The following is a 12826-nucleotide window of genomic DNA, read 5'->3' as shown; positions in this document are numbered from 1 at the left end:
ATACGTACCTACGTGGGTAATTTGATGTTGGCATATTAAGTTCAGATGTCAGTGGACTGTTGGTTTTCTCTTTCTGGTCTACAAGCAACATAGACAAAACACATTTACGTAGAATCATTTTTTTATGGTTGAGAATAATCGTGGAGTAAAATCACTCATTTCAAAATCGATAAAGACTATAATATTTTTAAAGGAATGACATATCGATTTATCTAAATATTATCTCACATCTAACAACATTTCTACTTTCAATTTTTATTTTTTTTTTATTTTGTTAGTCGAATACTAAGTCAGATAATAATAAAATATAAAACCGATATGTTATACCCCAAAAAAAATATTATCATCTACAATTTTTGTAATTATTGATTTTACTCCAAGGTTACTCAAAAATCATAAAAAACAATTTTAGGTGAAAGCATTTTATCTATGATGCGTGTGCGTGTGAGAGAGAAACAAATATTGCGCTGACATCATCTTAATAAAAATCATAGTATATAATTATTGTTATATTATTGTATACACAATTGTATTGTTACAAAACCGTTGTTTAGTCATGATAACGGACTTACAAGATAGATCTATCTTTTGTAATACCACTGATTGACTGATCATTGATTACCGAACTGTTTGTGATTTGAGCCTCTAAACATTATTTGGTACCTACCTACAATAATTATATTATATTTTATTGAATATATAAAAATAATAATAATAATGTGCTGTTAAACCATACATTCCCATGGGACCTCATAAGTTGTAATATTAATATATTATAAATAAAACACTTAAATGCAGCATTGTGCATACTTTATAGATATAATGTTACATTGTGTATCATAATTTAAATTATATTTATTTTTCAGTTCACGGACACGTATAGTTACCAAGGTTGATAGTAATTTTTATCCACCACACGTGACATAATTTTTTTTCATTTTCTATTTTATACCTATATTTAATCGTCCAATATGGTACTTTTACAATCATACGTGGTACATTTAAAATTATCTATATAATAATAATTAATAACTTAGCTATAATGGTAACAAAATCAAAATGTATACTTAAATAAAAAATGTGATAAATCATTGCTTGTAAATGATAAAATGCAGTGCGCTCTCTCACAAGCGATTCATTTAGGCACATTAAACTGGCAACCCTTTAAAAGAAGTGAAAATCGATGTCTGCACCTCGGCGGCATACCTGTTGATCGGAAGAGTCCGTGAGACGTCGTGGATGAACATATTTGCCAAGTCTCCACGAGTTTTCAGTGACGATATTACTGCGGCATGTGTTCTCGTACATTGTTCAACTTCCTCCAAATGTTTCTCTTGTCGGTAATACGACGCGACCACGTGAATTTCAACAATAGAGAGAACTGCTTGGTTACAGGTACGATAAATCAAACAAAACCAAATTTCATTACTATTGTCATTTGTCATTCAGATTAAAGAACAGACCATATAGACTATATGTTATGCCTACATGTACAGGAAATCCATACGTACAGTTGATTATAATAAAAACCAGGAGAAGATGGCATTCCAGCTGGTTTCCGGAGTTAGTGGATTTGGCGATGAGTCTATTGCGGTGCATTTTGTGGATGTACATCTTAATCGAAACTATAAAAGCAGTGAGATAAACGATGCATGCGATCACTATCCAAAAAAATATCTTTGACGGGGCGTTCTGCAATAAAAATATAAAAATACTTATTACATTTGCTTTATATAATACGTAGTTACTATAATTATGTAGGTACCTAACTATCGAAGACTTGTGGGCTACAGAGAAAGTTGACTATACCTCAGTTCAATCGGTTAGTTTAGTATACCAATACCAGTACGACCTATGTCTTATTGAGTACTTACCTATACCTATAGCATCTAATACCTTGGATAGGCCTTAGTAGGTGGCAGTAGCTTTAACATATTATAGCTTATAGGATGGATCGCCTAGTTTAATTTTAGCTAGCTCAGGTGGTTAGTCATCAAAAATGGCAACAAATAAAAATTAGTTTTTACTTATTCATATCTATTATAATTTATTATTATTTTATTTATTGGTTTTTATTAATAAAATGGCATCTATATTTAAGTACTATGAAAACCTATATACATTATACATACTGTATTAGGTAGTTAATATGAATAGGATCAAGGTAAAGTAGGTGGATACAAAATACTAATGAAAAGGCTGTGCAATTCGCTCGCGTTGTTGTTGTGTTACAAACGTACAACATATCAAAATAGTAAATTTGGGTTCAACAGAGCCAATTTTGTATTTTTAGCTTTAATATTAGAGTGAATTTATTTATTATTAAACCTAAAGTAAGTACATTGTCTGTGTTTGTACGTCAGTTTCATACGATAATTTTTATTTTTAAAAATGTATGAGTATAAGTATTTTATCAAAGCATAAAAATAAAAATAATAAAAATAATATACATAGACTAGGGGGCTGGGCTCTACCCTCTGATCGCATCACTCGCCAACCCCCTGAAGGGCCGGAAGCCTCTTCCTATTCATCTTAAAATGTTTACTGCAGGCATTCTAATATCTATAGCAGCTATAGCGACGAAACCATTTTTCATAACTTTCTTGTATAATAAAGATAAATATTAACAGATAGGTTAGAGTAAACTAGATATTTTATTTTTATGTTATATTTCACATACTCATAACTCGTTTTAAAATTAATTTGTACTTTAAACTATGAAGCTACAAAAAAATAGCACTTATTTTTATTTCAATTTTTTGACGATTATAATTTAAAAACGAATAACTGTAGACACTTGAAATTTACACCATATGTTTATTTTATCAATGCATATACTTGATACACTTGTACTTTGTACATTTTTCAAAAATTTGGCTTGTTGTAAGCTTTCGACGGACATTTTCAATTTTATTTTTTTTAAATTTGTTTTCTTTAAATGTCAAAAACATTTTATGAGTTTGGTCAAAAAGCATGTAAATTTAATACAAGACTCTCGATATATTGATACAATAGCAGTTGAAAAATATTTAAAATACATAGGTACGTTTTTGTTATATGAGAATTTAAAATTTAAATTTTGGCAACACATGTCAAATTGAAAATTGAAAAATGATTTTGTCGTTAAAAATTGATTAAATGTTCAACTTTTCTAACTAAGAATTGAAAATTTAAAACAAGGTTCAGTTTAAGTAGTTAATTCTGTAACCAAAAAATCTAAAAATAAACATAAACAAAGGTTTTTTTATTCTTATTTTAAGTTCAAATTTAGATGAAATTACATATTAACACAAATAATAACGATATTAGTCATGTTGTTGTAATTTGGTTCCAAAACAGCCTAATTTTACATAAGTATATGTAATATTTACTGATGATTTAAGAATAATACTAATTCAACTTACCAAGCACCTTATTAATGAAAACTAATAACAATAAAATAAAAAATATCATAGACTGACATACCGTCTTCGCTCAGAATCGTTTTTCGTATACAATGATTTATTATTATATCATTGAATTCAAATTTAGTACCACCCTTTACCTCAACCTCCTAAGCGCCTAATGTACAGCATAGCGACATCCACTTACCCGCTTATTTATCACATGAAAAACTTGGGTACATAATTTTGGCTACAACACGATTGCACAATTTTTCCTTTTTTGACCCGACTAGTTATACCGCGATTGCACAAAAATGTACAACACGATTGCGCCCCGATCCTTTTTTACCTGTTAAAATCACAACACGATTTCGTACCAAATGTTATGTGTATATAATATACTGTGTACAATAATTTATGTACAACATAAAATAATATATACATACGTATATACTTATTAATTATTATTTATTATTTAGTACCGGACACTACCACATTTTTTCAACACATTGAATTCCCTGTATTTATGTCCGTCGACTAAAATATAGGGCCTACCTTTTTCCGATGAGAATTTTTTTTTAATTTTCAGATCCATTTTAATGGCACACGTTGACACTTTATACTTCATACCTTTATACACTATTACACACAACTATGTTCAATCTATACGCGATACAAATAGCGAATGAAACATAAATACCAACATTAAACGCCGATATGGTGATATCGCTTAATAAGAAAATATTATCTTTATTAGGTACTGAGTTCAACCAAGTCGACGATCAGATAAAATTATAAAAATAAAAATAAATGCCCATGCTAACTCCTTGAATTTGGTATATGTATGATTATTTTTATATGAACAAAAAAAATATCCTCTTGACTATGTCAGGCTAGTAGGTATACGTAATAACTTATACATATAGCACACATGTAATTTAGAGAAAAAACAATTTGTATTGTATATATTCTTTTATGTTGTACATACATTATTATACATAGTATACAGGGTGATCCAACAAGTATGCTCACCCCCCTTTTTTAAATTTAATAATGAAGTTTTTCAAAATCTGATTTTTGGAATCTTTAATTATACTCAAAGACAATATTTTCAAATTCTTGAGATTTATTGTACCACTTAAGGAATGTTCTGCTGTGATACAAACTTTTGTTTTTCAAATGGTTTCCCATTTGTTTACTGAAAATTATTTAGCGGATAATTTATTTGAGAATTTTGATGTATTTAAATCAAAATTCGAACGAGTAGTTTTTTGGTTATTACACATTTTGTGCTAAGGAATAAGGATAATATAGTTTAAAATCGGGAAAAAAGATATGCTTACAGAGTATACGTTGTTATCTATAGTTTAAACACATAATATAAAATAATACGTCATTTTATATTTATTTAGTCAAACACTTAGGAAAATAGCAAGTAAAATCCTTCTTGATTTATTTAGTGATTTTTCTTATTCCATGTGTAGAACTGTATAAGCATATCCATATTATGGACTATTATCCTTAGTACAAATTGTTCAATAACTAGGAAACCACTCGTTCGAATTTTGATTTTGATTCATCAAAGTTCTCAAAAAAAAATATCCGCTAAATAATTTAAAGAAAAACAGTGGGGTTCTCATTTGAAAAACAAAGGTTCGCATCGCCACAGGACACTCCTTAAGTGGCACAAAAAATCTCAAAATTATGAAAATATGGTCTTTGAGTATATTTTAAGATTCCAAAAATCAGATTTTGAAAAATTTAATTGTTAAAGAAAAAAAGGGGGGGGGGTGAGCATACTTGTTGGATCACTTTGTATACACACATATAACATTTGGTGTTGTGATTTTAACAGGAAAAAAGTGATCGGGCGAAATCGTATAGCAAATTTTTTGAGCATTCGTTGTATAATTAGTTGGGTCAAAAAAGAAGAAATTGCGCAATCGTGTTGCACCGCATAATTTTAACAACCCCTATATTTATTAATATAATTAATGGAGCAATTCTATTACAAGACAATAGTGCAGTACCTAACCCATGGAATTCGAGATATTTTAGTTACTTTTTAGTTTACTCTATTACTTGTCATTTTAAAAGATTGGTACTGCATTTAATACACCATTTTTATTTTATATAATGTATGTAGATTTAAACTTTAATATTATGGTATTAGATATTATATTGTATACTACGAACCTGATACGTGGATTGCATCAAAGACACGCTGGCAAACAGTTTTAACAGAGTAATTATTATTATGCACGACTGTAGAAAATAATAAATGTCAACATCACCTAAAAGAAATAAAATGTATATTTTAAGTTTCTCACATTATGTGATCGTGTGCAATGATGATAAAAACACTAATATATAGCCATTAGTTTTAGTATATATATAATATATATGCATAAATATTGGGCCCTAGGCGTTCAATGGATAATAGTGTACCTACACACTATGAGGTTGGGTAGGTACTACAATAGGTACATATTGCATATTTTGGAGCTTTTTGCATATTAGGTATAATTTGCAAAAAATTAAATTCAATAATTATTATTTTTGTTCCGTCGTAAATAATATTTTTATAAACTTCAGTACAGTATTAATGTAATTATTGTTTAATAATTAATGTATTTATCGAGATAATATTATATAAATTAAAATTTTTAAATAAAAAAGGCAAGGTATATCCAACGTACCTTGAAGTTGATGAATTTTACTAAATGTTTCGTACACGAGAACACTTAAAAAGAACAGGATTGTACAAATCTGAAACAAAAAAATAATAGCTTCGTGTTATAATATTAATGCATATTACCTATGTATTCATGTCACTGAACTATATTCTATAAGACTATAACGTTAGTTGGTTAGTTACACTTTTCAGTTCAGCGATTTATGTAGCCTCTCGTAAGTTATTAATCTTAGGCACTTTTCATCTCTAACATAAATGTTACTTAAAATAGACGAGGAAACACATACATGAATTCCTTAATCCTTTTTAACTGTATGGTATGTTTTGTTTTCAATAAATAAGTAAATAAATAAATAATTGATCCGATTTTATATTATTTTTTGTACTAGGTACTGAATAGGTTTATAATGAGTAATGACCAATATGCGCCTGTTAATGCGAGTTTTCCCTCCTTATAAGTTTGTTTACATAAATAAATAATGATAATATTGCTTAATTTTATCATGCATTATATTATTATTATTTATTTCACTCCCAGTTCATGATTATAATAATTAATAGTGTTAAATATATAGTCACGCAGATACCTATATACCAGTGATTAAATAATGCAGAGTCGGATAAAAAACTTAAATTATGAAATGGTTCATCTGCAATACTTAGTGGACCAATCAAGGGCCACTAAATCATGTTTCAGAGACCATTGAGCTTATAATAATTGATTAATTAAATGTTCATTAATTTTTTATTCAGCTTCTAGACTGGTATTTGGTAATCTATATATTTATATATTAAATCTTATTATAACTTTTATATTTAATCTATGCACACAACAACTAAACTAAATACATTGTAATTCATATTCTAAAACATTATCGAAAATGTGTGGTGTGTTTAAAATCTTTCGCTTTAATAAGAATTAAAACCACTTGAAACATGGTTTCCTACCTATATGTGTTTATATAAAAATGTAATGTTGTAAAATGTTGTTATAAAATACACCTACCAGTTCGTAAAACGCTACAAATCTTACTCCCGTGCGCAGTGAACACAAACCGTAACACGTCTTGAGCATGTTAACAAAAATATTTTATTAAAACAATTATTATAAAAAAATATATAAAAGAAAACTATAATGCCTACTGTACTCGTATAGTCATATAATTTATTAACATTTATAAACATAAATTTCTAACAGGCGTCGGACGTATTACCCGCTTGTACTTCTTTTGAGCATTGTTCGACTGTTAAATACAATACCTACGACTGCCTGCCCAACAATTATTTGTTCGACGATTAAAGTAACAGTCGTCGGATGTAGATAATACGCGTTTTACGACCGAAACAGGTTTTTGTTTTGGCTAGTTGTATATTTTTATATTATAAAACGATTTTTGGGTTTTTCGAGATAGGCAGCAATCTTGAACTAAGATACTAGTATCTAAGTTCGTGGCAGCAATGGACTGTAAATATTATTTTGACCTAATCACATTTTAATATTGTACGTGTTAATGCCTTTTCGGTAAATTGGTACCACATTAAATATCATTATTATCAGTGTTATTCCTGACGATATATCACGGACAATATTTTAATAGTTTCGTACACTGTTGATTTATTGATCTTGAGACTTGAATTAGAATTTATATTAAAATAATTAGTAAAAAAATAATATAATATGGTCAACAATTAAGGTATGTTACAAACCTAACATTAACTTTAGGGTAACTGTATTAGCTAGACCGATACAAACATGCGATATTGTGATGTGTGAACATTCCCTTCTGAAGCTTAAATGTAATTAATCAAATTGGGTTTGATAATCATGTACATTGTTTGGTAAAATATTCAATATGTATAACTTACATATTTATTTGGGGTGAAGTTAAAAATTATTTTTTTTAATCTGATAGGCACTAGGTAATTGTATTTTTGTAAAATGTATTTATATTCTATACGTACATAAACTGTTACTCATATTTTCATATGTATATATATTTTAGCTTTTAGGTATGTATAAAAAAGAAAATAACTAAGTAAAATAACATTTAAAAGCTCAGTGTAATGTTGACTATAGTTCATTAGTCAGTTTGCAACAATTTTGCAAAATCATAAATTTAAAATAATAATATGTGCCTTTATTACAAAGGTAGTGCTTAGGCATTTTTGTCAGAAACAAAAATAATACAAGGATTAAAGATATATTAAAGATCTATATTTTGAAATTCTTCTTCGTCGTGTTGTTCAATCTGTGATGTCAAATCTGAACGCAGTCTACTGTAATTGGTCTCTTCGATTAATTTCTCTTCTTTATAGAACGACTGTACTACTAAAAGCTGGTATACTAAAGCAGCTAAAAATAAAATAAATTATATTATTTATCGTTACATAATGAAATCGGTGGGTATATTATTTTAAAATATCTTATTATCTTATTATTAATTATATTAAGGTGGGAATTGCACAATCGTTTTACATATCTGCTGTTGGCAAATTATGTATTTTGAGCGAGGGGATATAATAGTATAATTATAAGGAATAGTTTTATAAGCCCCTATGAATTGGTAAAAAATAAATAATGATCAGATTCTTGTTTGCCAAACGTAAGTACCTACCTATATATATGTTATCAGAAATAGATAAATGTAAAATATATAAACTTAAGTTTCTTTTTTTTTTGACTAACTTGTCCATCTTCAACAGGTTGAATTTAGGATATTTCTGAATATATAGCCACAACATAGGTAGACCGTGGACATCAGGAGAAGGGCCTTCCTACCAGCTAAAAATGCCAATAGCCAAAAACCCCGTCAATGGAATTGCATGTACAATGAACATTGGTAGATCATTTTACTTTTTATAATTCTAGCACCCCTCCCCCAACCAAAAATTCAAGCAAGTGTCTGCCTATGATCAATAACCATGATTCCAAGTATTCTACTTAAAAAAAAAAATTGGTGTCAATATTTCAGTATTTTTTTCTTTTCCACCAAATGCTTAAAAAAATATATAGCAGCTATATTATAGTTTATTTAGTAGTAATATAGTACTCCTGTACTCCTATAGGAGTATAATAAATTATCTTGTGATGAGAGGGGCTCTATGGCTCTACACAACCCAACCACTAAAGACGCCACTGATAAGTATAATATAATGCTGCTGTGATCTGAAATATGTGTTCTTAATAAAAATTTATTTCTACAAAACTTTTATAATTTTTTTAAATAAAAATAAATAATTGTCAAACAAAAAGTCTATATATGTAGGTAACTACATCTTTGTAATACATAATATTAAATACTGTTGTATTATAATTATTATAATCAAGAGAAGAAATACATTTCGTCTTAATTTATTTTGACTTGAGTAATAAAAAGAGTAAAAAAGGCCTTTTTTTCAATGAGCTTTTGGGGTATAAATGACATATATTTGACCCTCTAGTAATGATTCGAGTTTGAGATGGCTGGCATAAAGTATAACCGTTAGTGCTGTTTTCGTTTATATCAAATGTATTAATTATACAAATAAATAGGTATATTAATTTTACCGTCAATGAGCACAAAACATAAGAAGAATCCGGGTATATTATGTTGGACGAAAGTTGTGTGTTTAAATAGCACTACAATTTCAATGGTGACAACCGTACCAAATTGAACACAGCCAATCAAAAGCCACAGATAAATCTTGTGAGCAGCATTCTAAAAAAAAACAAACAAGCTAACTAACTAATTTAATCTCTTAAATATTGTAATTTGTACCGAACTATATAATGATTAATGATGTGTATACCTTTTTTGAACTATCGAAATATCAATAATAAATATAGATGGGTAATTAATATTCATTATGATAAGTTATACTTATAATATAATATAATATAATATAATTATTATGTTCTACAGATAACAGACATACAATTTGCGATTCAGTAGCAATATGAGAATATAGTATAATTATTATACAGAAGTAATTGGGTGTATAATAAATCAATATTCTAATCATCGAGCTTATGCATTCAAATAAATTATGTAGGTACCTAATAAACATAGGTATAATCGGTATTATATGGGTATTAGTTATTAATATACTTATACCTCATATCAATGATGTACCTATGCATACCTATGCGTCTAAAATGTTACGGGAAAATCCACGAGTATAACGATGGACGACGAAATACACTTCAATAAAAATTAAGAATATAACTATATAAGAATGAGGGTTTCAAATTTTATAACGTTTTTAATCTGAAAAAATAAACTATTTTTTTTCCTATAATCAATATAAAATATATCTACAACGTGTAATACATATTATTAGTTATTACCTATGTAATTTGTATCAATAAATGAAAAAATGTATAAGCGAAAAAATCATAATTTTTGAGTTTATAATCGTATGATAAATTATAATATTTATAATTAGATACCTATACCTAGGCACATTGTTTAACTTTAATTAAATAAAATATCTATATTTAATATTCATCATAAATCATAATATTATGAATAACTCTAGCAAGGAGTGACGATCGACGGGGTTCGAAAAAGTTTCTTCGGCTGACACCAATGATGGTCAATGAACAGTGAACACGCATGCATATATTTATTATACAGATAGGTAAATTTTAATATAATAATATGTTGGAACTTTTAACGTACATACGATGTTGATTGTTTCAAGCCAAAACTCGCGAACAGTGAAGTAAATCCGACGAGCATAAAAACTAATGTGATGTAATTCAAAAAAACTTCTAAAAACAGATAAATTCATATTTATGTTAAAATGTTATATTAGGTATAAGCTTCAGTTATAAATATATGATTAAGACATGACAAATTATGACTGTTATAGGAATTACCAGGTTAATGTACATGCCAATTAATATGAAATATTATGTACATTAATGTACCTATATTCATATATTTTTTCTTATCATTTTACATATTTTTTTTCTAACATTAGATAGAAGTACACTGCAGTAGTTAAATTAAAAAATTACATTTCATTTTCAGTTTGGTCATAACTCATAAGGGTTGATACCTATTTGATAATGTAAATTATAATCTTTATTTTAACATTGAAAAACAATTAATTTTAGTAATTGAACGTGTATACATATCGAAATCATTAAAATGTATTATTTTAAGTATAAATCTAGAAGACAAACATTTAAAGTTTTAAACATATATTTTATTTTGTAAGTATACATATAAGGCTAATCATGTACACGAAAAATAATATTGAAATAAATGACTATGATAACAATATAAATATATATATATACATATAATATATAATAATAAATAAATTATACTTGGTGAAACTATTGAGGCTTGGTCCGTTTATGCTCAAAATAATTTTTCGTGTGCAAAGATTCATCTTTGAATTCAAATTTAACACATATGTTAAAAAGACTTATTCAATGACAGGGTAAGTGTATAGTGATACACCTACTCTAAAGCAAAGTGGTTTCATACTTTCCTCCCTTTTTTTGTGAAAAAAGTAACCTGATTCGTGGCATAGTTATATATTTAATCAGCAAATAAAAATAAATTTAAATAATTTTCGAATATTCATTTGGCTCGTCATATAAAATATTCATCAATTTATATTTGGAAAACTACTCATGCCGTAAAAAAGGAATATTTTCCTATTGTAATGATTTATGACACTTACGAACAACCGTGTTAAATGTAAATAAGAATTAGGTACTTCTAGGTAATACATTATTTATTTACCGTCTGTAGCTTGTACTATCTGATCAAGTGGACTGGCGTCTATCATTTTATTTTCCTTTGTGACTTCATAACTTACGTTGTATTCCCAAACGTAATAACAAATATAACAAATCGATGCAATCTAAAAAAAAACTTATTGGTAATTAGATATGTTGAGTAAAAATTACAAGTCATAATTCTTCAGTTTTAAATCGTACGCTCACAACTTACTAAAATATTGAGATTTAAAGTCTATTGAAAATTTTTTTTCGAAAACAATGTTTTAACACAATATTCCCTAGTTTTCGCTAATCGGATAAGCACACTTTTTATTATTTATTACTTTATTAGTAAATATTAACTTAAGTACTTACATTTGATGTGCTTTAATTTATATTTTACACCGGTTAAAGGTTTCAAAATTTGTTATTTAGTTGTAGGTATCTGCATAACTGTAAGAGACCCTTGTAAGGGGGCTATTTAGTTGGTTAGGTGCGGTAAGTAAAATATTTTTAAAAATCGGTTTTAAAAATCCCTTTGGCAACTTAATGCCAAAACCACAGTTTAATATTAAAAAATAAGTTATTTAACGGGTACAAACACGATAAGACATTACGTCACCCTGTAAAATGTGTCCTCATGGATGTAATAAAGTATGTATAATTGAGACAAATTTAAGAATGAGAAGTAAAAAAGTAATATTAATTTTATTAATTTTACCTTTAACTTACCGAATTTATAATTGCTATAATACTTGTTCCTGTCCTCAGCGGCAATCCAAAGCACGACGAAAGCATATTTTACTATAAATAATTCACAAAAGTAAGTTCAAAAGAATAATTATTTTCCATAAAGTATAATATGAAATATTCGTTCGAACTGGATGAATATTGAAACACAACTACTAACAAGTGTAATAGTCTGAAATAATCAGGAAGGAAACGATTGATAAAGTTGACCTTTGCTGTTTTATCGGATCGAATGGAAAATAAAAACTCGATACGTGTATATAAAACATAAATATCCAT

The 12826-nt window shown here is 27.7% G+C and overlaps 2 protein-coding genes across 2 annotated transcripts; both read right to left on the bottom strand.

Annotated features, from left to right (window-relative positions):
• Positions 1-835: 835 nt before the first annotated feature.
• LOC111038072 lies at positions 836-7992 on the bottom strand. The gene is made up of 5 exons (XM_022321008.1): positions 7085-7992; positions 6083-6152; positions 5580-5677; positions 1512-1692; positions 836-1381 (listed from the first exon to the last, which is right to left on the bottom strand). The coding sequence occupies exons 1-5, from the start codon at positions 7151-7153 to the stop codon at positions 1149-1151; spliced, it is 651 nt and encodes a 216-aa protein (XP_022176700.1). The 5' UTR covers positions 7154-7992; the 3' UTR covers positions 836-1148.
• Positions 7993-8120: 128 nt separating this feature from the next.
• LOC111038073 lies at positions 8121-12716 on the bottom strand. The gene is made up of 5 exons (XM_022321009.1): positions 12530-12716; positions 11820-11940; positions 10740-10831; positions 9626-9776; positions 8121-8431 (listed from the first exon to the last, which is right to left on the bottom strand). The coding sequence occupies exons 1-5, from the start codon at positions 12593-12595 to the stop codon at positions 8283-8285; spliced, it is 579 nt and encodes a 192-aa protein (XP_022176701.1). The 5' UTR covers positions 12596-12716; the 3' UTR covers positions 8121-8282.
• Between the last annotated feature and the right edge of the window lie 110 nt (positions 12717-12826).

Source organism: Myzus persicae, unplaced genomic scaffold, assembly GCF_001856785.1.
Source record: "Myzus persicae strain clone G006 unplaced genomic scaffold, MPER_G0061.0, whole genome shotgun sequence".
NCBI lineage: Eukaryota > Metazoa > Arthropoda > Insecta > Hemiptera > Aphididae > Myzus > Myzus persicae.
Note: the sequence above shows the minus strand (reverse complement) of the source record. Positions and strands in the feature narration are given on the sequence as shown.

Bases quoted from the DNA above. Each gene is read 5' to 3' on its own strand.
- LOC111038072 (XM_022321008.1), bottom strand. From the start codon at position 7,153: ATGCTCAAGACGTGTTACGGTTTGTGTTCACTGCGCACGGGAGTAAGA. The intron at 5,678-6,082 runs GTACGTTGGATA...TATTTCTTTTAG, and splicing joins TAAAATTCATCAACTTCAAG to GTGATGTTGACATTTATTAT. The intron at 1,693-5,579 runs GTTCGTAGTATA...TTTTTATTGCAG, and splicing joins TGATGCAATCCACGTATCAG to AACGCCCCGTCAAAGATATT.
- LOC111038073 (XM_022321009.1), bottom strand. From the start codon at position 12,595: ATGCTTTCGTCGTGCTTTGGATTGCCGCTGAGGACAGGAACAAGTATT. The intron at 11,941-12,529 runs GTAAGTTAAAGG...GTTTTTTTTTAG, and splicing joins TTATAGCAATTATAAATTCG to ATTGCATCGATTTGTTATAT. The intron at 8,432-9,625 runs GTAAAATTAATA...TTTTATTTTTAG, and splicing joins ATGTTTTGTGCTCATTGACG to CTGCTTTAGTATACCAGCTT.